The sequence below is a fragment of the Battus philenor genome, unplaced genomic scaffold (genome assembly GCF_028537555.1).
Source record: "Battus philenor isolate CCGP_79_NKW_IND1 unplaced genomic scaffold, ilBatPhil1.0.hap1 SCAF_3, whole genome shotgun sequence".
NCBI lineage: Eukaryota > Metazoa > Arthropoda > Insecta > Lepidoptera > Papilionidae > Battus > Battus philenor.
In genome coordinates this window covers 7,130,279-7,157,595 of record NW_027181693.1, presented here as the reverse complement: position 1 = coordinate 7,157,595, position 27,317 = coordinate 7,130,279, and the positions used below count along the sequence as shown (strand labels likewise).

At 33.0% G+C, this 27,317-nt stretch overlaps 1 protein-coding gene across 5 annotated transcripts; it reads left to right on the top strand.

The window, feature by feature from the left end:
• Positions 1-498: 498 nt before the first annotated feature.
• Positions 499-27,148, top strand: LOC137927023 (early endosome antigen 1). Of its 5 annotated transcripts, none has more exons than XM_068770796.1 (41): positions 499-1,187; positions 3,905-4,008; positions 5,050-5,199; positions 5,978-6,075; positions 6,767-6,925; positions 6,999-7,154; positions 7,309-7,563; positions 7,664-7,827; positions 7,902-8,055; positions 8,284-8,469; positions 8,706-8,837; positions 9,995-10,085; positions 10,476-10,603; positions 10,897-11,079; positions 11,158-11,282; positions 11,383-11,530; positions 11,795-12,040; positions 12,145-12,298; positions 12,385-12,708; positions 12,785-12,945; positions 13,430-13,555; positions 14,007-14,231; positions 14,455-14,772; positions 14,853-15,024; positions 15,104-15,230; positions 15,494-15,608; positions 16,462-16,620; positions 16,815-17,036; positions 17,440-17,565; positions 17,644-17,808; positions 18,371-18,526; positions 18,954-19,052; positions 20,500-20,652; positions 21,049-21,186; positions 21,842-22,005; positions 23,004-23,121; positions 23,427-23,536; positions 24,134-24,299; positions 24,374-24,474; positions 25,535-25,649; positions 26,619-27,148. In XM_068770796.1, exons 1-41 carry the CDS (start codon positions 997-999, stop codon positions 26,679-26,681), a joined length of 6,447 nt encoding a protein of 2,148 aa, XP_068626897.1. In that variant the 5' UTR covers positions 499-996; the 3' UTR covers positions 26,682-27,148. The 5 variants fall into 5 exon arrangements, with proteins under 5 accessions (XP_068626897.1, XP_068626895.1, XP_068626898.1 ...); XM_068770794.1 differs by having other exon boundaries at positions 25,535-25,655; XM_068770797.1 differs by lacking the exon at positions 5,050-5,199 and having other exon boundaries at positions 25,535-25,655.
• The last annotated feature ends 169 nt before the right edge of the window (positions 27,149-27,317 follow it).

Below are 27,317 nucleotides of genomic sequence, written 5' to 3'. Positions count from 1 at the left end.
TTAAAACGAGTATAAGAATATTGTATGTATTCGCTTTGAATATGCCGAACTTCTGCGAATGTTAATATGTCCATTTTGTGTACTTTTAATACAACGTTAGCGTCCATTCATAAAGTGAACGCGAGTTTCGACGAGATTTAAAATTATAAAAATTGTGCGTCGATATTATTGAAATGTTTCCGCATATAATCCGCGGTAATCTATTTTGGATGTTGGCGTGGAAAGTGCTAGATACCCTTATTGCATCACACAGATGGCCGCACTTTTCGTGAGATACGAGGAGACAAAACACGGGGGCGTGCGGGCTGAATCCGCGCCATACTCCGGTGCTGTTTATCCAGAATCTTGTTTTATTTTTATTGTACCTAAGAATGCGTGCAGTTCTGATACATTGGGTCTAATAAGAGGCGCACCAGACGTAACGAACGCTTACGATATTGGCATTGTGGCAGCGTTGGCACGATGCCCGCGCAGTCGCCAGTGCCCGGAGAGCCGGCTCCACCGCCGCTTGCGCCGTGTCTGATCCAATACGCACTCTCTCACATGAGTTTTTCCTAAAATATCACCCATTATTCCGAACATATGCACTCGAGTGCGTCCGTTTTACGTTAATGACGTTTTCTTCTTTAGACATTAATATATCTTTAACGCGCCGGGATAATCCGCAAAAATCCTAGCCTGGAGCTGTCGAATTAGGTCGCCCGGTTCAGTACTAGCAGCGGGATATTTTTATTGCTTGTGCGGTGAAGACATACGAGCGCCTCGACCACCTACTTAAATAAATAAATTAATATTTATAGCCTAGAACCATAAACTCATTCCATAAACATTGTTGACTAATGTGTTGTAGTAAAGTCAAGCGTATGACTTTGTTCCTCGGCATGGATATGTAAGGAATGTGATCAAATATTAAGAAATAAGAAAAGAATTTCGCATTTAGATTAAAACGTTGACATTTGTTATTTGTGCATTTGTTTGTAGTGTGGTGTAGTGATAATGCATCATTTATATCCTCTGGCGAAAGGCGACTCGCTGTGTCCTTTGGGCTTCCACCCGCAGGTGCGATGGCCGACGCGCTGTAAGCGGTGCTTCCGCGACTACAAGGAGCACGGAGGTGGACGCAAACGGGAAGAAGACTTCGCTGCTTCCACTCCCAGCCTCTCCACCTGGAACTCAACGTCCTCACGGTTAGCTGTCCTGTCATAACCCTTATACAATACTTCCAACTGACCTAACCAACCAGTCATTACCAATATTTTTACATTCTTCTTTATTGAAGACTAATACAGTTTTTACTCGCCAAATAGAAAAAATACGGTTGTATTTATTATAAAATGAACCTATTATATAATATTTGACGATGTCCATTGCGAAGAGTTATTTTTAGTTGTGGCTAAACTGTATTAAGATAATGTTGAATAATTAATCCTCTATATCCTATATAAAATAGGAGCAAACTTATATCGTATACATTTTTTAGATTGCAACAAAACCATTAAAATATTTCTGAATTCCAGAAACAATTTGTTTTATATTAAAAAGCGAATCCAGTAAATGGCAACCTGTAACGCACTCACATGTTGCGCAGCTGAAATAAATACAAAATACTTTCTAGTTAAAGATTGTACAATACTAGTCACCAAGCTGTTCAGTGCATGATCATTTAATAATTGCTAACGTTCAATAAACTCACGCAATCCCGTTGTACCCGGAAATTATATGTAAAGCAACTACATTTTCTCTTTGTTATTGGTCATTAGGCATAAATGTAGCGTTATACATCGAAATAGTTGTTCAAAATATAAGCTAATGAAGAGAATATTTGACCATTTATCGGAATTTTGATGATTTATTACTTAAAAAAATTTTGGAAACTAAAATTATTTTTTCAAAGGCTGTTTTGAGTGACCTAATCGTTATTTAATTTTTTTTTCTTTGTATAAAACGACCAAATTTCGAAAATAGTGGTAATCAGTTGGAGTAATGCCTGCAGAGTATGGTGAGCGATACGACTTTTCAGTCTTAGTTACTCTAATTTTACAACTAGCCGAGATGGTTTATTTGGGCTATAGCAATTAACCCGTCTCTGTTATTGAATTTTGAGCTTTTTAATCTACGTTTGCAATTTTGACAATCATCATCATAATTTCAGCCGAAAGACGTCTAATGCTGGACGACATTTTTTCCTTGATTCCATAAGGAACGGTTGAAAGCAGGCTGTATCCAGGGTGCTTCCGACGATCTTAACAAAGTCGTCTATCCACTTTGTGAATGTCCTACGCTTAATGGCCCATGATCTCTACTCCAGAAACTTAAGGCTCCGCGGTCATCTGCACGCTACGTGGCCTGCGCACTACCACTACAACTTGCAAATAAGTTAGGCTATGTCGATTACTTAACCGACATAGCCAACGACTGAACTTTCGTTCTTTTATTGGTTTCCCAATTCCTGATTCGATCAAATAGAGCAAAAATCCCGAGCCTAGCATAATACGTATTCGCATTGTTGACAACACTTGTTGCCTCTATTTTTTTAAGAAATACTAAAAAGCTCTAGTAGATAATACTCTATGACATGTTAACTTATCAATTACCAATATTTTATTTATATTAAACTTTCGATTAGGCTTTGAGGCTTTAGCCGGTTCTTCATGGTTTAGCAATTGCGATGAAAGTTTTTAACCATTATGTAAGATGTCTCTCCAATCCACTCAAAGTTCTGCTGGTTGAGTATCAAAGCAGTGCTTAACCTATGGTGGCTGATATGCTTCAGTTTATTTATGCGGTACTCATGCTCGAGATTTTTACTTGATTATATTAAACATCAATCAAATCAATGCAAAACTATCTATAACATAATCGGCAGCAAAATCTCAACGAACATCATCTTGTGATGACCCTCTATACAATCCTTAGAATCCCTTGTACAAAGATACACATGCTAAACTTAAAGGTATCTATTGCAACATGAATATTAATCAATTTTAATACTATGAAAATAATTACTCCTCAGTATTCGCAAGTACCCCAAAAAAATTGTAGAACATTTTTTTTAACCTTGTTAAATAATGTACTAATGCACTAAACTGCCATATGTATAAAGTGATATATTAATATTTAATTTAGAGTACCCAATGGGCCCTCAATTGATAATAAAATTATATGGTTGTATTATACAAAATGAAACCATAAAAAGCGTTACGTGGCAATATTCCAAATTCCCGGATGTGTTTATGAATTGTTTGTATGGCGCCCAGTAGCTGATGGATTGACGCAATACCGCCTCCATGTACACATGTATTTAATCTCGGCGTAAATGAATTTGCAAACAGATTTTATTGTTGTTACTACCAAACAGATGTTATGCTTTTAATCCCTCATGTAAGTATAACTTTCTTCGTATATCTGAAAATATTGTTTATGTTACTATTGCAATACATGCAATAGCGAATGTAATTTTGTGGAATAAAGTTTATGTTTACTTGAAATAAGGAGTAAAGTACATCTACATAGATCATCATGCTAATGAAAAATCATTAATTAATGTTTCAAAAATATTATTCTCTCTAATTCATTTCTTATTCAATAACCATCACTTTTACTAGAATTTGTTTTTGCTTTAAAATTATTAATTTAACATTGTTCTACGATGACTCAGATACAAACAATTCAGTTAAGTTTTAGATAACTATAGACGATCGGTTTAGGTAACCCGTCTAAGACAATAGTTACTCTTGTAAATTAAGTAACATATAAATTTATAAACAAATTGTATATACATTTGAATACTAACATTTAAGGTGATTGATTGTACCGTCGACTTAATAATCTTGTATCAACACAATAATATGAATCTATCTGTCTGTATCTGTTAAACAATATTTAATATGAGATGTAAAAACAGAAGCCGTGATGAGGATGTCGGAGCAGGAGAAAAATCGGGCCGAGGCTGGGCTTCCAGTACAAACCTTAGTTCCGTCGAATCTTCCAAGAAAGACGCAGTCACAGGTATTTAAGTACGGAAGTAATCATGAAAAAAATTAATATGTCGGGGTATTCAGTTTTAAGAGATTAGTAATTAAAATGTACATCTTTTAAATAAATCAACGCACGATCTGATTACTATTTAACATCGTTTATATTCGTTATAAACGATGTTAAATAGTCCGACTAGTGTAATATGTATACCTATATAGATCTTTGTATTTCTTTTAAATATGCTCAGGAATTTGTAACGATTATTTCAACGTCCTAAATATAACAAATGCCCATAATATAAGGTAAGTACTTTTAAATTTCTTTACATCGTTGCTTATTATAATATTTATTACGGTTCTGGAGTTGACTTTTTTATATTAGAAAGTAACGAGTTATCAAAAGACATAAGTCATAAGAATGAACAGTATATACGAGTATTTAGGTTGACTGGTAGAGAATACCTAAAGGCATTAAGTCCACTTTTTAAAACTTTGTAAAAAGGGTGAATAAATAGATTCATATTTGGTCATATCATACAGTATACTGTGCTCTTCACATTAATCATCTGATAACAGCAAACAAACTCGTGTTCAAAATATTTAAATTACTTTCTAATATAAAAAGTATGCATGAAAACACCAGTGTGTACAGAGTACCTGCATGTGTCATTAAAAAGCTTATTAACTTTCTTTTTTCGTGACTAATTTCAATTTGTATTTCTGACTAATAAGACACTCATTATAGTAGCAAAAGAGACACTTACCTCCCTAATATTTTTAATATAATAACTCGTTAATATAATATCCTCGTTTGTGATTTCAAAAATGCAGTTTGGTTGGTTTACACATCAATATAAATCCCATCTGTTTTTTTTTCATAATGCGTATATTAAACACTGATTAAAATATAAAAATAAGTAAATTGTCACTAACAGGTGCCTTTGATATACTTCAATCTCCAATACTTTGATTGTTAATGCATTATAATTACATTATCCTTTTATATTAATTTCGATACAGTTATTGTATCGAATATTAATAAAAATTAAAGATTGAAACAATTTGTTCTTAGGGTTGAACAAAACAAGTACAACATGGACATCGACTCCGGATCTGGCAAACGATAACGACACCACGACCGCAGTCACCGTCAGCCTTAAGTTACCTAAACGGCGAAACACAGGACCACTGCCCGCTTTGGACACTGGTCAAAATATCACAGGTCACTGCTATATATACTTAATTTATATGAATGTATATATAACCTTTCGGGGGTGCAATTTCATAAAACTCATTCCTGGAAATTTTTAACTCGCCAAAAAATATTATTCTCAAGTTTCATAAGACATAGTTTCAAAATATTTATTATTTTAATGAACACTCCCTTAATTTCCTTTATTGGTGGAATTCCTTTGAATCTGTTCTTAGCTGGCCTTTACTCGGAAGAAAATATATTCCATTCAAATTCTAAGTTTTTAAACCTTAAGGTTTAAGAGGTATTATGATGAGTCATTACCTAGGCGGATATCTTTTATACATATATGTAGATATAAAATTAGAACAGTTCTGACATGGTATTAAAATAGATACTACTTGGTTGGGATTAATAATTACCAATACAATTATTTATTTGAAAACGTAACGACTACAACGTTTTTTCGGTACGTTTTTAATCACCGATATCGATACAGATCTTCGTCTTCACATTGTGACTGCGTCTATAGATTTATAGATTGATCCGCAGAATTAACTAATTTTATTCGAATTTATCAAAATCTAAAATAACCAGTCTTACTCTATTATATATTCTATAAATTAATATTTAAAAATTAATCGTATTAACTTTTGTAAAAGCAAACTGTCTTATAAATCTCATTCTTTTTTAACACTGACTTTAATTCAGTGGTATATTTCTAACGTATTTATTGCATTGTTATGTGGTTAAATTGACATGCGACTACAATCATTCAAGTTTTAGCATTAAAGCTGTTTATCCGCAGACACCGTGCTAGTGCGACGACCGTCGCCGTCGCCGCCACCGGTCGCCGCGACCATCACAATCAACAAGAATGACTCACTGGCTGAACGTGTTCGGAAGGTGATCAGAAATAATATCATCATCATCGCCATCCTACATTAATCTATAGCTGGATAGTGATCCTCCTCGATTTTTTCCACACAGAGTAAATGAATTTATCGACATTTTTTTATAAATGTTAATTTGATTTTTGGATTATAGCAAGAATTTTTTTGTAACAGTGTATACAAAGGCATTAGCCGCGAATCACAACTATATATTATTAATAACAAGCTAAAATTCTACTGTCATATTTGTTTTAAATATATAACAATTTCTCTTGAAATGTTGATATGTAGTCTTGTATTTGTAATTAAAAGTAATCACATCATTAGAGTCAAATTATCTAAATTTATAGTAAGTGAGCTTTGTTCAAGATATATCATAGATATATCATAGACATCTACTTATTAAAATAGGTTAAGAATAAAAGTTTTACACCGAAACCATCAAGTTTTCAATAACTTTATGTATAACCTCTTAAAAAAAACTTTAATGTATTAATTATGTGTAAAGGAACAGGAAAAAATCATGTAACTGTAGAAATAATGAGAAAATTTAATAATATGGGAAAATTTGTTTTTTAAAATATTAAAAAGGATGCACTGCATTAATGTATTTATAATTTTCTTCTTTTCTAATTATAACCTTATCAGTCACAACTAAATAACAAGTTAAGAATATTAACTATAACTGTTGCAATGGGTTTCAGATGCAACTCATAAAGTCCCAAAACAGTTTTGAAAAAGAGTCAAGTATAGAGAAAGAAAGAGAAAGGAGAAGTGCATCAAGAAGTAAAGAAGAAGAAAAGGCAGCTAAACTAAAAGAAGAGCGATCGTCAGCTAAAGATGATGTTAATTTTTTAATTCAGGTATTTTATTGGCGACTAACGATATAGTAAATAACGTATGCCTTTTTTTATAATCCTAGCATTTATTTTCTAGGTAAAGAATTCGCGAAGTGTATCTTCGAATTCAAAGCCTCCTTTGCGAGGTGGCCCGAGTCGTGACAAAGATGAAACATCAGACGATGACACAAGTACGACCGGAACTGTTACCACCGATACAACACTCGTTGATGCTAATATTAAAGATTATCAGGTATATTTAGATCAACGACATCAAAATATAAACATGTAATAATTTCTATAGTTTTAAAAAGACAGGTTACTTCATCTAACAGTTAATGAAGTAAAATTAAACTTAGAATCACTCATTGATGTTGTCTCTACTCACGATACAATTTTATTTTAAGGATCAAATAGAAAATTTGAAACAAGAAGTGGATACACTTAAAAAGAGATGTGAACGTGTGGAGAAAGAAAAAAGTGATATTCTGTTACGAAGGTTAGCAAATATAGACACAGCAAATAAATATACAACAGGACGTTCCTCCGAAGTTCTTAAATTACAACAAAAAGTAAACGAACTGACAACGCAGAATGAAGATCTGAGAGATGAGAAAAAACACCTAAACCTTAAGGTTAAAGAGATAGAGGCAGAGCTTGAGGTATCACCAATATTATCATTTTGTATACAACCTGTACAAAAACGACTTATTGTAATTCTATCTGCAATGTATATACATATTATGTAAACTTGTTTTATAGTCACGACCATCTATGGAAGCTCAAACAAAACAGATCGAACAGTTGCGTGCAAAGTTACTGGCCGCGGAAACTTTGTGTGAAGAACTGATGGATGAAAATGAGGATATGAAAAAAGAATTAAGAGACTTAGAAGAGGAAATTGAAGAAATGCAAGATAATTTTAGGTAAAAACAAACGATAAAGTTATAAATATTATATAATTTCATCCATATAAATATGTTTTGTTATATATTTTTAGAGAAGATCAGGCTGACGAATACTCATCTCTACGGAGAGAGTTAGAACAAACAATAAAAAATTGTAGAGTTCTATCATTTAAATTAAAGAAGACTGAAAGAAAAGCTGAACAGCTAGAAATAGAAAAATCAGAATATGAGAAAAAACTTCTACAAGTAAGTAAACTAGAATATTCAACCCTTGTTAAGTAAGTGTAATATCAAGATATAGGAATTACGACGTTGTTCGTTATTGTATCCATATAAGCCTAATAAAGCTTTTGAACATTTGATTTTTAAATAATGTACGAATACTTGCTTTGTTAAAAAATGGGCTATGGTGTAATAAAATCATAATTATTTTCCAAAAATATTGTTAAATTTTTTTTTCTTTATTTGCTAAAGTTAGTAGGTGGTCAAGAAGGAATGCAACGGGAGAATCGTATCAAGGAATTGGAACAAGAAGTGGCCAGATCAACGGAAGTGTCGTTGCGATTGCAACGTGATCTAGCAGATGCAAATGCAAAGCTAGCAGCCGTGTCTGGTGCACCTCCAGCTAATTTAAAAAAACACTCGCCTCTCTCCGATGGTGTGAGTAATCTGCTTACTGACATTCATACCACATCATGTTTAACATTAACTCGCATTCTTTACCTCGTGTTAGTTTGTTCATGAATGAAATTACTTTTATATAGAAAATTGTAAGCATTTTATAAAACGTCTAGTGCAATATAAATGCAGTATGTTATATAAAATTACTTTTCATCAATCTAAAACTGGCCATTATCATTTTTAAAATAAGAAAAGATTGTTTCACATGTCTCCAGCAAAAGGTTTCCCGATCATCTTTAACACGCGGTGGAAGTCAGGAGGATCCAGCTCAATTGCTTAGAGATCTACAAGATTCGTTAGAACGTGAAGCCGATTTGCGGGAACAGCTACGCAATGCTGAAGAAGAGGTGAAATTATTTGCTCTTAAAACATTGTTACAGCAATGTAACTACTATGTTTTTACGCCAGTAACAGATAACTTTAGTCTATATGAATAACGTTGAAAACGCTTTTATAAAATTAAAACCATTTAAACAATATTTCTAGTGAGTTGGCTCTATTCGAATAACAGCAAAGTTATAAAGATCGATTACTTTTAAAAATACTAATTATTATCTTTTCTTATTTTACATGTAATCTTAGCTTACGGAATCTTATGTTCTAACAGGCCAGTCGATATCGGCATCGCTACAGAGGCAGAAGACTCCCACCTTCAACAAAACTTGTTCCGCCACATCTCGCATTAACATTTAAATGCCCTACTAACTTGATAGAAGATAATTCTACACAACGACAAATATTTGAAACCCAAAAATCGCTAGAGAAAAGTTTATCCACTTTTAAAATGAGTCAATTAAGTATCGGTGTTAATGAAACTGCACAAATTCCTCAAGATTTTCTTCAATATTACTCTCAAGGTTGTCAAACTGATCACGTTATTTTAATAGATGTTGGTACTGAAATAAAAAGAATCACTTTAGATTCTAACATTCAATGTAATATTACATTTTTGGAAATGTACTCGCAAACTGAAATGGCATTCACAAAAAACAAAAATGTGCAAACCGAAAATTTTCAGATATCTTCTCTTGTACAAACTGACAATGTAAAACGTCGAAATTGTGCTATGCAAACTATATTACAAGTCAATAACGACATTTTCACACAAACTAATAAAGATGTAATAGAACTAAAGGATGTTGGCATTGTTACCGAAAATGTTTTTGTTTTGAATAAGGAAATTAATACAGATGATGGTTTTAATGTTTCGCTTGATGACACTGAGAGTAATATGGAATCTGCTGAAGTAGTAAATCAAAGACAACAAAAGTCAGAAAGTCCTCCACTTTCGTCTGATAAAGCAACAGCCGGTCCCTCGGATCACATTTCTTTCCCTTTGGTATCATTATTCAATCCTTTCGCGGCCAGATTACAAATTATAGGTACATAGCCTTTTGAAGTATTTTCTAGGTGTACATTGAGTTATTAACAATATTATACACTAATAGTTTCATTAACGTAGAACAAATAAATGTAACATAATTAAATAGACTAATATTTTCAGGCCAATAACTTGCGTAAAACAGCATCAAGGGTTGAGGACGACAATGAGTCCTTACTACTACAGCTGAAGAAAATGGCTACTAAAGCCAGAAGTACGTCAATCTAATTATGTTCTTAAAACTTTCTTACCTGTGTGATCATAATAAATCTTAATATTTAAACTTTAATCACACATAACCTCTCCTTTATTTAATTTGCCCCGACAGCCCTTCGAAATAAACATATCTGTGTACTAACCGCTTTCCCCTTTAGGCTTCTTGTAAATATTTGAAATAAATTTACTGGCGTAATAGTGGTAGCCATTTTCTCCAGTTTATTTTAATGGTCTGACCGATGGCAGAGGTTTAAGTGTTAAAAATTCATTTTTATTATATTTTTTGTGACTAACTGACTACAAGTTCGTATTTCTTTTGAATCAATTACTAATCACGTTTTGCTTTATTTGGTTTGTACTTTTATTTTTCCATTAAATTTGCTTACAGGTAGAAAACTGTCACCAACTCCTCCTACTAACAGACTCGCTATTGAAGCACCAAACGAAAAAGACGAAGGAATATCAGATGAAGAGGATCCTGCAGAATTGCGCTTATTACTTGAACTCAATGAACAAGTGAGTAATTAATTGTTAAACGTATGGTTGAGAGAGGGGTAACCTTGGTAGTGAGTTACAAGAAGCATAAATAATGCACAGCTTTCGGCTTTTTTAATAGCTTCAGAAAATAAGTGAAATAGTTTGCTTTAAATTTTGTTTACAATTACTACAATTTCTTACAAGCGCTTATCGAAAAGTTTCATTATAATAAATAATCTACATATTAATGATTGGTATAAATAATTTACTTTTAGTAATTAAAATACCTTAAGAAAGCTTGATTAACTACAATATTATAAGAAAATTCACAGGAATCAGCAGTGTTAAGGCGTAAAGTTGAAGATTTAGAACAAGACAGGGATTCTCTAAAGAAACAAGTAAAAGACCTGTCGGACAAAATAACAAATATGAGTAATAAACCGGTCACTGTTACAAGTACGGGTCTTCGGAGGAACACTACAAAAACTAATAATTTAGCCGAAGAAAAAGTTAAAGTAAGTACTCTCTGTGACAATAACTCTTTTACTATTAATTTTTTATGCACCAAAAAATCTTTGTGTTTGTATAATAAGGTTCTAGAAGACGAGATAGCAGAACTGCGGAAGAAATTAATAGAAAAAGAAAGAGACTGTGAGAGATTACATGCTGAACTTAGCCTTGCTCAAAAGAAACCAAAAGCGTCATTAATAAAAAGCAAGTAAGGATTAAGTACATATTTTTCTAAATGACTTGTATTCTTTTAAAAGTTGTAATATAATATATGTGCCATGTATGATGTGTATATCATTTAATTCAAGGTCTCTGGACGGAGGAAGTGATTTACAAAATGTAGACTTAAAAAGGCAACTTCAAGTAATAGAACAAGAAGCCAATGTTCTACGTGCAAAAACACAAAGTCTAGAAGCTGACAATGAAAAATTACAATCGGAAAATAAAAAACTGCAGGTAAAACAGTTACATTGATTATTATTATAGTAAAAGATCATTTTTGTGAAAGGTTGTTTGGGCTGATAAATATCCTAGTCACTGTTTGATATATGCTACATATTTATAAAGTAGAAATATAATATTAAAAAAGGATTTTGTAATAATCAAGAGGTATTTATATATTCATACATTGCATAAACCTTGTTCCGTTACCACACAATAATTAACAAAATATCCGAGATCTTAAAAATTATAATGTCTAAATGAGACACTTTATTACAGTTAATGAAAAACGCAAAAACTTTGAAAACTGATAAAAACTTAGAACAGACAACTATGAAGGTAACGCAATTAGAGAATGAGTTAAAAGAAGCATTAGCAAAATTAAAAGATTTCGAAGCCATGAAAGAAAAAGAAGAAAAAGTTGAGAAAAAAGTAAGATTCGGCAGTGAAATTAGCAAAAAAGACACTGAAAACCTAAAATTAAAACAGGAGGAGCTGGATAAACTAAAACTCAGCTACAGTAAAGTAAGTAATTGCAATCAACATGTAAAAATTGTTATTGATTTTCTAAGTAGATTTTAATGCGTATGTGTACATATTATACATATTATATAAATTAATGCTTGTAGATGGAGAAAGAAAAGATCAAACTACAATCAATACTTAAAGAACTAAAGGAAGATGCAATTAAATCGTTCAAGCCTAGAACTCCTAAAAAAGTTACCGACCTAACTACTAAATTGCAAATGAAAAGAATGGTGGATGAACTGGAAAGTGAAATTGGTATGTTTATAAAGTAGCATTAACATAGTTGTCACACGTTTACCTTATTTTATTATCGCGTGTTAAAAAATTTCTTCTTTCTTTAGGAGAACTTTACGTTATTATGAAGAACGCTGGTGTAACCTCTAAAGAAATTAACTCAAAATCCCAATTTGAAAAAGACATTGAAGAGTTAAAGTCTAAACTATCGCGTAACGAAGCCGAGTTCAAAAATGAAAAAAATCGGTTACAAACGGAGATTGGAAAATTAAAAGACCTAAATTCTGTATTAGAAACTGATAAAACTTCTTATTTCGACAAGTGCAAATGTTTAGAAATTGAAAATAATAAGGTTACCTCAGAATGTAAAACACTTAAAGAAGAAAAAAAGAGTTTAGAATCTCAAATCTCCAAACTAAACGCCGACTTAAGTAAGTATTAGGCTAAAGTAGTAAATAAATTGGTTGCAAATAAATATGTATGTCTATTCTATGACCTTATTTTCAGAAAAAACTGCAACGCATCAAACAGCCATGTCGGATTGTATGAAAAAAATTGAAGACCTTAAAAAAGAAATAGATCTTAAAGACAAAGAAATAGAGAAGTTTAAAAAACAAATTGACAATATCAACAAATTAGAGCAAGACAAAAACAAATTATTAAAAGAGGTAATTTTTATATGAAATATTGACAATAGAGCATCATTGCTGGTATAAAGAATATCATGAAGGATTATCACCCATTGCTAGTTTTGTGTAGGCATTGTTTAGCATTCCTGCAATTTCGCTTTTCTTACGAGGAGACATTAGTCTTTTTATTCAAAAACCTGTTAAGTTCTATTTATAGATTTACTTATAATAAAAAGGAAAGAAATAAAGGTAAAGATAACACCCAAAAAAAACTCAGTTTTGCTATTATTATTTTGTATTAACTTTTAATTGAGTTAACTCTTAATTTATTGTTTACGCATAATAAGCAGTCTAATATTTTCTATATATTTTTTTATTTATGTTGTATATTTTTTTACATATTATATAAAATGATAAATTGATATTAAATTTATGTAATTTTTTTTTGACATGATTATTTAAAAAAAAAGTTCGTAACTTTAATTTCATTTAAACTAATCCTAATTTATTTAAACTGATGCAGGTAGGCGATAAAACAAAAAAGATTACCGAATTAGAAAAAAAATTGAAGGATTCTGAAGAAAAATGCAAACGTAATGAAAAACTGCTTTCTGCTCAAAAGGATCGTGTCTCTAAGTTACAAAAAGAGGTAAGTTCAAAAATATTACCATAATTCCACCATTATAGAGACAATTAAAGTAATATATATTAATATATTTGAAGTATGGCTATTGGCTAGATGGTCACAATTTATTTTAATACGTTACCACGCAGGGCGGTGATGACGACTTAATATAAAGTGATCCATACTTTTGCTGTTATATCGTCTATTAAAAATCGACGTGGAAATATTAATTACATTTTACAAGTTTACTTGTCTTTGCTTTTAAATGTAAAATTCTTAAAATCGAATATGATATTATAATTAGAATTGCTACCTCTATTACAAACCATCGTCACGGCACCCAATTTAGCCACTAGTTTATTTACAAATAATACTATGTTTAATCTAAAAAAACTTTCTTGTGCACATTTTTTTAATCCATTGATTTTATAGTGTATAAAATGATAGTTTTTAATATTTTACTTATTGTAACAAGCTAACTGAAGAAAAACAACAAACAGAAGCCATTATTAGTTCTCATAGACGTTCATCGATTGAATTCACGGGTGAAAAGGATGAATTACAAACAAAACTGATAAAGTCTGAAAGTAAAGTTATTAATCTTGAAACAGATATAAAAGATCTGAAATCAGAATATAATAATAAAATAATTATTTTGGAGTCAACTATAGCTGAAAAAAATACGCACATAAAACAGCTGGTAGTATTTACAGGTTTTGAATGCATGGAATCACCCTGTATCTAACTTTGTTTTATATATTACCCAAATATCCCTAATTTAATATATTGTTGTTTTATAAACCCCTGTTATTTTACATACAAGCTTATAGTGATAGAACCACGAAGGCTTTGAAATTCAAAACTATTAAATTCAAAGAAAAAGAAAAAAAAAGAATAGTAACAAGATTAACATCAAATTACAGGAAGATGCATTACGAGATACTTCTAATCAGAAACAGGATGATACCTTAATATCAGCTGAATTGACGCAAGTCAAAGAAAAATATGAAAAAGTGTCAAGGGAAATACAAGAAAAAGAAGAAGAATTAGAATCTGTTAAACAAAAGCTAAATAAAGTCGAAAATGAATTTTCTGCTTTACAAACTGAAACCAATCGCTTGAAATCTGAAGTAAATAAACATGAAAGTGAACGGGAAGCATTGGAGAATAAATTACAAGCGGAAAAAAAGGAGTCTAGCTACTGGGAAAAAAAAACATCTGAAATGGAAGGTGATTTGCAGGTAAGTACGTTTTAGTTACATAAATAAAAATGTTAATAGATTTAGCACCTCTTATATAACAGCCTTGTCAATAATTTCAGGCTGAGCGAAAAAAAACCGATAGAATAAGAATAAATCACGATAAAGATATTAAAAACAAAGAAGCTGAACTAGCCACTTTGAAAGGAAAATTAAAGATATTGGAGCAGAGTTCTGGGGCCGGTGCTAAAAGAATAGCAGACCTAAAACAAGAACACGAAGAAAGCATTAAAAGTCTGTAATAATTTTTTTTAAAATACGGAATTATTTTTTAATTGAAGTTGACTACTATACAAAATCCATTTATTTTTAGAATTGGAACATTCTTTGGCAGTTGAAAAGGCAGAATATGAAGAGTTAACAAGCAAATATGAATTACTAGAAGAAGAACATGTGGTAACTAAAGCACGACTCACAGTTGAGAAAGAACAAGCTCAAGGGTATGATTTAAACCTTGATTCAATCTTTACTGCTTATTTACGATTATAATAACAAAAAAAAATATTTTTGCTTTTAATATTCTTATCATACATGGCCATTAGATTGGTCATTTTCATTAAAACGGTTTTAGTACGTTTTCCTCAAAAGTGGACTAACTTTCATTAGATCAATATGAAAAAAGAGTTATTTAAAGTTAGTAAGAGTTATTTAAAGTTATTTAGAGTTATTTGTTTATTATATCTGTTAATATTTTTGTTAACAGTGAACTGCTACACGTACGGAAAGAACTAAATACAGCACTTGCGGAAATAAAATCTCTGCAAGATAAATTAGAGATGCAGACTACTAACCTAAATAAAGAAAAGTCAGAATTACAGGTACGTGTCGCTAAAATATTCATATTGCTTGCTATATGTTTTCCGTAAACAGAAGCGTGACTAAATGTGACCCGGGTAAGAAATACTCAAATTTATTTTATAACAGCAGTAAGTAAACCAAATAAACTGTAATTATATAATTCCGCGTTTTAAATGTTTTGGTTAAATAAGGTAGGTAGTCATCTCCTGTGGTTTCACTGTGAAGTCAATCTTAACGTTTAAAGTTTAGCGTAATTTCATTTTGTAATCGGTTAATACAGAAATATTACCTCAATGTCTTTCCAGATCCTTTGTTCCTTTAATAATTAACTTAAAGGGCGACTAATTTTAAAAATATTGCTTACAAACTTGAGTTAACGTATATTTCCTTATAATGAATTTAACATTTTTCCGATATTATCTATTTCATGATTATTGGCTTAAAATATTAATCGTAATATATTGAGCAATAGTTAATTAGGAGTAAAGAGGTTCTGCATCCTAACTGAAATAAAACACTATGTATACTATATTACAATTATTAACCAGATACACGGCCGTTGAGTGAAGGCGGGGTTTATGAAATTATTTAAAAAGTGAGATCTACTCGGTGGTCGAAGATGGTTCGGAAACATGCTCAAAACACCCTCGCTGAGATCGCATTGACGACGTACGACGGCAAATGACGCGATATTTGCTGTGTCGTCGTTTGCCAATGCAGTTAATGCTGCGGTGTTCTTGAAGGCATGTTGCGTGTCCAAAAAGACAGTTGTTCTCTGTTCGCTGAAAGCGTGCCGATTTTAGGGGCTCACCGGTGAACAGTTGCGCAATTATATGTACATTGTAGTATGATAGCTTCAATTATTTGTTGTAGAGAGAAATATCATCATTGCAAGAACGTTTGTGCGGCGGCGGCTGGGAGGTGGAGCGCGCGCGGCTGAACGCCCGCCTAGAACAGCGAGAGCGCGACCTACGCGACGCACAAGACCAGCACAAAGTGCTCTCCCATCATCATGATCTCATGAAAAAAGAGGTCAGGGATCTTTCACTTAATATCAAAATCAAACTCAACTTTAATTCGTACCACTAATGAGGATACATACATTCAAATTTTTCGCAAATGTCCGCACGGATATTCTAAATCTATATAAATAAGAATATGATGCAAATTCTTATTTAGACACTTTATTAAAAATAATTCTCTGAAACTACGCTTATATATTTCAGCTGGAGGAAGCTCGCAAAAAACTCGAAGACTACGAAAAAGTAAGTAAAGTGCATAGAAATTTGTCAGCTGACAACGTTGAATTAGAACGGGAGCTGTCGGCAATGAGCTCACGTCTCGAACAGGCGGACAAATCGAGAAAATCTGAACTCGCTGACACCAAGTTGAGATACGAGGGCCAAATGAGTACTATGCGAGAAGAATTGAAATCATTACATAACCAGGTACTTTGAATTATGTATCTTTGTTCCTTACACACACAGCACAATAATTTTACAATCGTAGTATAAATTATCCTTATGTTTTAAACGAACAGATATATAGACAGCGTTACAAATAGTATTAAAATTTATCCGCATCAAATTATATAAGTAATTAATTCCCTTTTATTATCAAGTAATAATAAAATGACATTAATTCCAACTAAATAAGTTAGAAAAGCTAAAAATACTCAATAAGCACAAAATAATATAGTGACTCTATTTACTGATATGGTCTTATACATAAAGTGCTATTTTATACAAGAAAGATTAATATTACTACGCTAAACTTTTTTATTTATTGTGTGCAGCACAATAAAAAAAAAATATATATTTATATATATATAATAATAAAAAATATCAACAGGTATCGAGATTTAAACGAGAGCGGGACAATTATAAGCAAATGTTGGAAACTGCACAAAAATCAATGGAAGAATTAAAAACTGGCGAAAAACGAACGCACAGAGCTTCCATATCGAGCACTGATGAGGTTCGTAAATGCCACGAACTCAAATTGATAAAAAATTAACTTTAAAATTGATTGAATACAATTTGTTTTGATTTAAAGGAGGAATATCGAAATAAGTTGGCTACTCTGGAACAACAAATGGCGTGTCTCGAAGACGAGTTGTGTGAGGCCCGCCTGCTGTCGTCCAAGCTAAACACGGAACTGGTCAGCGAGCGGTCACAAGCCGAAGTGCGACTGGCAGAAATGCAGTCGAGATTGAATGAAGTAAGACTACTCTTAACAGCTTTGTGCTCTTTGAACAATCGATATTACAAAAAAATGAACAAATCAATATTTGTTCTGATAATTCGATAAAGACAATAGATAGACAGTCTTGAATTGGAATGGTAATTGAATATCAAATGACCGCCCGAGTCGTGATCACAGGTATTTCATGGGGTGTATGCCGAAGAGTACGGACCGAAGACTCCGCATGATCCATTGGTCTTAACTACTTTTAAGAAAGTTTCGGTTTAGCTTATATTAAACTATAAAATTGTGGAGTGAAGACCTCGGCCTGGCTAGCGTATTGCCAGATGTCCATCCGCAAGTTAGACAAATGACGTTGTTTAGGTCGTCGAAAGATGCTGTAAACAGGCAGTTTTAAACTTATTGGTAATATATGGAAGGGGCCCATATTCAGCCACCTGGCGAACCTGTAAATGCCAAAGTATTGATTCATATTTTTTAAGCTTTCTTTACTAGACCGCTGTTGGAAATAAGTGCTCTATTAAGCAGTGACATAACTAAACTAAACTAAACTATAAAATTTCTGCGCTGTCCTCAGTATGAGGAAGAGAGGCTTCTGTCATCAGGGCGCGCGCGCGTGGCAGGGCTGGCGACGCGCATGGAGCTCGCGTGGCACAAGGAGCGCGACGAGCAGCAGCGCTTGCTGCAGGAGACCTCCACACTCGCGCGCGATCTGCGACAGACGCTCTTTGAGGTAAGGTTATATTCACCGTCAAAATTTTACTACCGTATTTATAGAACTAGAAAAAAATATATAGAATACAGACTCAAATTTTGGTTGTATTCTATAGTTGTGTGATAAGTATTACGAAATAAATATTGAACTATAGGATGAATCTAAGAAGATGCAGACATTTATGCCCGTCGTGCACCTGACTTAGCAACTCTTCTGGTAACTAACGCAGCGCATTCTCTCTCATTCACTCTTTACCTCGAAATAATTTGAGTGCATTTACCGAATTTTATTTAATACTCTTTATTGTACACGTGTACAATAAAGAGTATTGTAAAATAAATAACTAATAAAAGTCTTATTTACATAAATCCTGTAAATTTATGCTCGAATTACATTCAATTACCGTTTAAGTATTATATTTTTTCTCATTTTTTTTCTTCATAAGGTCGAACGGGAAAGAGACAAGGAAAGGTTAGACATGAAGAGAAGAATAGAACAATTAAAGCGAACGACCGAAGAAGAAATCGATGAGGCGAAGAAAAAGGTACGCTAAAGTCAAACAAAATATTATTTGTTTTATTTTGAATACTCATTTTGTAACTGAGTAATTTGTAAACAATTTCCCCCTTCGCCAAAAAGTTTGGGTCCTAAGTCAAAACTTCAATTTATGCATTTCGCTCTAGAAATGTATATAATAGTATATATATACGTTACGTAATTTGTTTTTGGTTAATATTAAAATCAAACAATTCTCTAGTAATAGCAATAACTTATAAGATTTTACACTAATTTCTCTAGATCAATGTTTCCCAAACTTTCTTACCGCCTGTACCTATTAATAAAACATTTTATATATGAATACTCTTCCCTTAATAACTCTATACCTCCTCTAACAAAAGTGTCTCGTTTTCCTTAGGATCCATTTATTGATAAACTTAACTTAAAAATATGCCTAGTACTTTCTATAGACTTCTGATTTACAGACTACTGTCTGTAGGGTAGGTACTCCTAAGGAGTCCGTTAATGTATGTTAACAAAATTTTATCAGAGAGTTATATCACTATACATACATAGACAGAAAAATCTTTGATATTTATTTTTGGTTCTCAAGGATATTCTTTTAACTGTTTGTGGTTGATGGTATCTATAAACTAGATATTGAAGGTAAAATACAATAGAAGTATATACGATTAGATCTACCATTGGACCCCGTGTAGCGAGGAGTTCGGGAATCGCTGCACCAGTGCGACGGTCTAAATACAATAAATTCATTGCCCAATTGATTATCAGAACCGTCTCGCTATAAAATCAATGAATTAATTAGGAAGTAGCAATTATTTTTGGATCACAACAATGGAAAATAAATCAGCTGATCTTATTGGAAATCTAAGAAAGAGACCTATGTCTAAAAGTAAACGCCGGTTCTAGAGTTTTGAGCGCCTCGGGCAAAATAAAATTTGGCCTTTCAGACAATAATATAAAAACTTAATGCCATTTTAAAAAAGTATCATATGACTAAAAATTTAATTCACACAATAATATGAACTGTGTAAAAAAATTATTAAAAAAACAAGGTGATTTAAAGTGATACTACGTTTAGAACAGCATAACGAATAGAGTTCAAGGGAATCAAGCCGTTTATTGCCAAATCTTGATAATTTTCATTTGAAATAAAACAGTAACTATTAGTGTTTCCTTAATATTAGTTATTAATATTGATAGTAATTTCTTTTTCTATGATTTGGACCTACATCTTTGGTCATACGCTTTAGATAGCTTTTGAGCAAGAAATTTGAAAAGTAAGTTCTTTTTATTGTATCCTATAAATTTCTATTGCTTACGTGAGAATTATATGATTTTTGTAATGACCTAGGTTATATTGTTCACTATATGTTATAATGTAAAGCTAAAAGTTACAGTAACAAATTCTAATGCTGATAATCTTACGGCTGAAATGATGATGATGATGATGACAAGGTGAGAGGTTTCAGGTGACGGAGCTGCAGTGTGACTTGCTGGAGTTGCGCGATGCTCACGCCAAGCTTCGCACGGCCAATGAGAAGCTGCGCCGCGACAAGGAGCGCCACGATCGCGACCGCGATCAGAACAAGCTGCTCGTTGCCTCGCTCAAGCGCGCTCAGCAGGTACCCGCGCCACACTCAACACGGCTATTTACTTTAAAGCATATTGCGTCGTTTTTTATTTATTTAACATTATAAAGATGAGTTACAGATTTACACGCTACATACTACTATTTCCCCATTTTAGATGATTATAGAATGCACACGATACGGTTTCATATTTGTGCTATAAGAATTAACCTAGTTTTTTTGCAATACCTATTTCCAATTAGTTATTTTAATATATAAAATTTATTTGCGAATAAAATGTATCAAATACCACAGATATATATAGATATACAGTAAATAAGCAGTCATTATAACTAACACTGTTGTAACAATTTTTTATAAAAGTGATATAGTCTTGACCGATATTAAAATACCATTGTACTATTATATTACTATTGTATTCAATTTCAGGAGGACGATAGAGTCATCAATCAGTTGTTGGAAACTATCGACGATCTCATGAAACAAAGCCCAGATTTGTTCCGCACTGAACCGACTGTGAAGCCTGAGAAGAGTTTAATGACGCCTACACCTCCCAGGCGAAACAGGGTAATTTTCGCATGTTGTTCCCCAAATTTATTTTTAATACTTTAATAAGCGTGAGTAAAGCAGCACGTCGGAATACGTATTACACCGCGATTAGTATTTATATACATTGTACAGAAAAACCAACGATGACACGTCCGGCTCGAACTAACATGCTAGATATATAAGCACAACAATATAAAATATATGATGATATAATATATGATAAATAACGAAAGTCGTACGTAGTGAAGATTTTAATATAATCCAACATTTCCACGTATTGTCATGCAAAAAAAAAAAGCTTAAAAAACTGAAATGTGATTTGTAAGTTGCTGGCAATTTCTCACATTAAATGACAGTAAAGTAAAGATGTAATTAAAATATTAGTGAAGAGACTTTCGAATTTTAAAATTAGTTTTAAAGCGGCCAGTAGTAAAACTTTTTTTACTTGTAATTTAAATATAAAAGCCAAAAATCGTAGCTTTAAGCTAAAGAATGCCATTTTGGAGCGCCTAATTTGATTCTTATTTCTATCAAATTGTGATCTTCTGATATTTTTCTCCTACACAAGTCATCTCTTTGTGGTCCTATGTAGATAATAATATGAATCAAATAGATAAATGATATTTTGTATAAGTTGAAAGCTGTGTTCGTGAACATAAGAGTGTGTCCACAGTCGTCTAAGTCCCGGTCGCGATCGGGCACCCCGGAGAGCGCGGAGGCGGCGGGCGCGGTCACCGCTGCGGCGACAGCAGCTCGCCTGCGCCGGCTCACGGACGAGCTGCGCGCCTCGCGCATCGCCGAGCGCACTCGCCGCCAGCACGCCGCCGGCTTGCGCCGGTACACCATCCTTCTTTACATTACATCACAAGTGTTCACATACCTCACTGACTGTAAATGCCTCCATCTACAATACAGACAACCGCTTACAATAAGATGATCGTCGCAAATCGATAACCAACCCGTTTCATCAAAAACGAGCCGGATCAATATTACCGAAAACGTCAACCTCCCTATCCTCCGGCAATTTTTCTCCCAGCTGCCCGAAGCGGTAGTAGAGTTATTAGCCAGACAATAGCAACCAACCAAGTCGAGGTTGGGCCCTCGTGATCGGCCTATGTCCGGAGACCGGGACACGTACTAGAGTCACTCCGTGGAGCGTGCGCCTAGGCGATCTAAGAGCTCGGCAGCCTCCCAATCCAGAGAAACAATAGTATGTATCGACCCGAGCCGAGGGTCCCCAAGGAACCGTCGACGTTCTTTACCTTACCAAAGGTCCCTTTAAGCTAAGCGCCTTTTGCGCCCGACCTCCTTTAATCAGTGTATAATGTAAATGCACTGCGGTAACAGTTTAGGCCAGGTAAAAAAATCTCTTAAATAATTTCATAAACGTTAACAGTTAACATTATAAACGCTTGCTTATTTGATTTTACTATTATAAATAACTTTAGAAATAATAGTTTAGGTTCTTAAAACGATCCGGAATGGTACATGAGATGGAATAAAACATTTTCACTTCAAAATCGCTTTATGATTTTTTTTTACAATTTGTAATGAAAAATTTACAAATAACAAAAATATTCCCATTTGGGATATCATATTAGACACGATATTCTATATATCTTTACCAGATGCCTTTTTGTAAAAGAGTTTTTACCTTACGGCAACATGCAATGTAATAAATATTTCACAATGTTTTTGTTAACAATATTTATTAACAACTATTTAGAAGTAAAATATTAAACATTAACAATTACACTTTGTCGATAATTATCAAACTAAATTTATGTAAGATTCCTTCAACCAACGTTAACCAACGCTTTGCATTGTGATCGCAGAGGATTGACAGCCGAGCCGCGAGACTCCATGTCGGTATCACCAGCGACCAGGACTCCATCACGAACGTCTTCGCTCAAGAAACGCTCAGTGTCCCTTGAACAGACTACTAAAGAACAGGTCATTAAGTTTTTAAGTTATTTTTAATGTAGGAAAATAAGACTTTTGACAATTTACTACTTTCTCTCGCTAATAACATTTTCGGACATAGACATAATTTGCCTAACTTATATAACCATTTAATGTTAGTATAAAATCTTGTTTTATTTATATATCAAGACATCAAAACCATTGTATGCATATTCAATTCATAAAGGTTACATTAGTAATGATCAGAAATTATAGTGCATATTTGAACAGCTTCCTACTCGATAATGAAATATTTTTTTCAATTTATATGGCTAATAATTTAAATCACTTCGCAGAGCACAATATGGATGTCAGTGGACGAGGGCAGCGTATCTTCTATGCAGTCATTAGATGGAGAACAAGATTCTCGCTTCTTCACTATGCCTCGAGATTCTAGTTTCGACAGGTACGAATATCTCCTATAATATTTTATAACATTACTGTTAAACATTGGTATTTTAAGCCTTGGAGAAATTTGCCATTCTTATTCTCATCGCGTTGTAATCCTCATACGTAAGGATAATGACCCATTTCACTAATTCTTCCGTAGGTAGAGTTTTCTTGGGAAATTGTTAAATGGTGGGCTTCCGCGTCGTTTCAAAGTCAAACTTTTAAGGACATTGTGCTCCTCTGGGATCCTTTAGCCGCGTATTGCTTTAAATAGAAACATAGTTAACGGGTTACTTGAGCGTCCGATGTTATTTTTGTGTGTTTTATGGTTAATCGTTGAACTGAACACCAAGCTACTTCACTCGCGTTTTTAATACGCAATTTAGTTAAACAGTTTGGTTCAAAATTCATTAATATTTGTTTATAACATAACCTCTATGATTCTTATTGAATTTTACACTCTGGAAATACACCTTTCGCTTGAAAAAAAGAGGGTTCGTATTTTTTAGTTTAAACAAAATCTCAATGTTTCATGTTTTTTACAAAATGAAGTATTATTAATTAATATTAGTATAATGAATAATTGTAATATAATTTTTTTATTACAATACAGCCGCCTTTCTGGAGGGTCGGCACAGAGCGATGTTTTGCCAACAGAAAAAAAGAAGAAAAAGAGTATATTCGGAAAATTAAAGAAACTCACAAAATCGCGTTCTGTAGACGACCACGTCGAGAATGCAGAGGTAGCGGACTTTAGACCTATTGGCACAGTTTCACAGGTTGTATTACAGTAGTTTTATTTTTTTTACCACTTCAGGCATTTTTTCTTTATACTATTATAACTTGTTTTTAGGGCTCTGATTCTGATATGAGTGCAGCAGGAAGCAAGAGAGATTTACGAGGCCGAATTTCAGACATATTTACCAGAAAAGGACACAGTTCTCGTGCCAACAGGTACTTATATAAACATTGTTTTAATATTATTTTTCACCGAGTATCTTAATTGCACGATGGTGCGTGCGAAAACTGTAAAATAGACCGAGCAAAGAGTCCATCATCACGACGGTACTGCCAAAAGCACCATACTAAAAAGAAGCATCTAAACCCACCAATTACTCAAATACAAAAGAATTCTTACATTAATTCAACCATACCAATTTCATATATAGTATCATCTACATCATTTTAGCCGTAAGACGTCCACTGCTGGGCATAAGCTTCCCTAATAGATTTCCAATGGCACCGGTTGGAAACAGCCTGCCTCCGTCCTTTGAGCATAGCTCTCTCCTACCTCGCACACATTGGTCCCTCATTCTTAAGACGTTCGTGTTAAGTCCGAGGGATATTGGACAATGTGTTTTAGTTTCCCAAACGCTGCCTATCTTTCTTGGATATATAAGTTTTCACATTTAATATTTTTACTGCATTGCAGGTGATGTGACAAATTAATATTAATTATTAATTCTCAGCCACAATGTTTCTTGTTTGAAAAGATTTTTTCAATCAAAATTTAGCTAGATTTCGCATTTCCAGCAAACTCATTTAAGGCCATAAGGATTATAACTTATTACTAATATTTTGTCACTCGTTTTAAATCAAAGTTTCCGAGAGTAGTCCAGGGGGACTAATAAAAGTCCATGGGAGATTCGACGAGGGTTGACGTTGAAAAAAAAATGAGGGTTCACTATTTGTAAGTGGGGTCTACGAAAATTTATCTGCTTTCCATAGTAAAGATATAAAATATTGGCTGACTTCTATCGATATAGGCACATCATTTTTTAAGAAGCTCAGCGCCTGTAACTTGTATTAACTTGCATATTCCATTGTTAGTACGTTTTGATACTTGATGTTTTGGGAATATGGTAGATATGTAGTTAAAGAGAATCTACCAGAAGCAGCGTAATTTTCGTAATTAAATGTCTAGGAGAATAAAGATATAGAAACTTCTTGTAGAAATCGTTGTGTAGAATTGTATCTGGCAAGTGTCAAACTATATTATATTATCAATAAACAGCAAGGAACAGAGCCCGGAACGTGCCAACTCCGCCGCCAGCACGACAAGCAACACGAAGCCCATCCTGCGAAATGCCAGCTCAACTACTCTTCCGCGGGCATCTCCTGCCAAACCAGTAACAGTAACTAAACAAAACTAAAGACATTAAACTATTACTAGAGAAAATCATCCCGCAGATTCTTTTGGTATAAATTCATTATACCTGAAATATGTGACTGTCGTATTTTCTGAAATATCAAAACTTCAAATCAAAATGTCAAATTTTTAAGTGACAAACAGAAGAATTATGACAGGAAAAAAATGTAAATTCAGCGTAAGGCACTTAAAAATGTATACCTATTTATATGTACGTTATTATTATTACATTTGCATGTTTTAATGCACATGCACGCCCTAAGGCTCTCTTAGTATTTAGGGATTTTTGGTTGTATAAATAGACTGTCTATCGAATGAAATTATAAAAAAATACGTAAACTTGTTTTGCAAGTATTCACATGAAAGAGTAATGTAACATTCTGGACTCTATGGTCTGTGGTTTTTTATTGCATTCTCTCAAGAAAATAGAGATTTATAGTAAAATTTTATACAAATGCTTTACTCATCCCACGCCGTTAACTATGTAGGTCAATGTTTTTAGTTTGTTTCTTTATTAAATTTTACAAACTTCTACTTCGTCCGCTTTGTAGAATTAAGATGTCACCGAACTTAATCTTTATGATTTTATTCAGCCATATGAAGCGATTGAACTATAACTTCAAAATTATCTGATCACAACTAAAAGTAATTTAAAAAAGATATAAAAGTGGTTTTAAAAAGAAATGCTCCTTCTTCTTTTTAGCTGGTAAACGTCTACTGCAAAGCATAAGTCTTCCCCAAAGGTCTGCACAATGACCGGTTTTAGACTGCACGTATCCAGCGACTTTCCGCAACCTTATCTATGTCCTCGACCCACATACCAGCTTCCGGTCATCATTCGTGTCAACCACCAACATACTATTGTTCATATTTTTCAAGATTATTTGGTATTCATATTAAAATACCTACCCAATGGGGAAATATTAAATTAAAATTTTATACATTGCAGAACGAAACGCGCAGTACGAGAGCGTCCAGTACAACACCAGCTACCAAAAGGAAAGGGAAATAAGTGACAATTTTCCACGTTATTATATTGTATTATTTATAAAGTCCTTTAAATTTTTTTCCATATAGTGTATAATAATCCCAATACATATCAGTGAGTTATTTCACACCTGTCACTGTTACCAACTTTGTGACCATGTATTGTTAACTTGAAAATCCAGTACAATCATGAATAAACTACAAATAAAATGTACTGGGAGTTGTATTGTCCCTACTGGATATTCCTAAACTATTCCTTGTTATAAATGTTATAAAACTTATTGCAGTCTAATTGTTAACTCTTCATGTTTACGAACGACCATTTGATTGATGTTTATGTATTAAAGTTACCTTAACGATATACCCCTCTCCACAAATCAAGGATGTTATTTATGTTATATATTACTGATGCATTGCTGTTTGTAGTCTTAATGTTTGTAAATTTGTAATAAAATAATAAATGATTAGAAAATCAACGAAATTTATTTCGATCCTTCGGGTTTTATTAAGATAGCTTTGAACAAAAATCTCAAATTGTTAATTATCTCCATATGAGAATATTCACAGACCGTTATGAAATCTAACTATAGAAATAACTTGATCAAACAGACGTTTTTACAAAATACAAAGCTATATACTATGTCGCCATATACTTAAAGTA

Coding starts and splice junctions, on each gene's coding strand:
- LOC137927023 (XM_068770794.1), top strand. CDS start 997: ATGCATCATTTATATCCTCTGGCGAAAGGCGACTCGCTGTGTCCTTTG. Junction 14,232..14,454: donor ATACGCACATAAAACAGCTG/GTAGTATTTACA, acceptor ATCAAATTACAG/GAAGATGCATTACGAGATAC. Junction 16,621..16,814: donor ATGATCTCATGAAAAAAGAG/GTCAGGGATCTT, acceptor TATATATTTCAG/CTGGAGGAAGCTCGCAAAAA.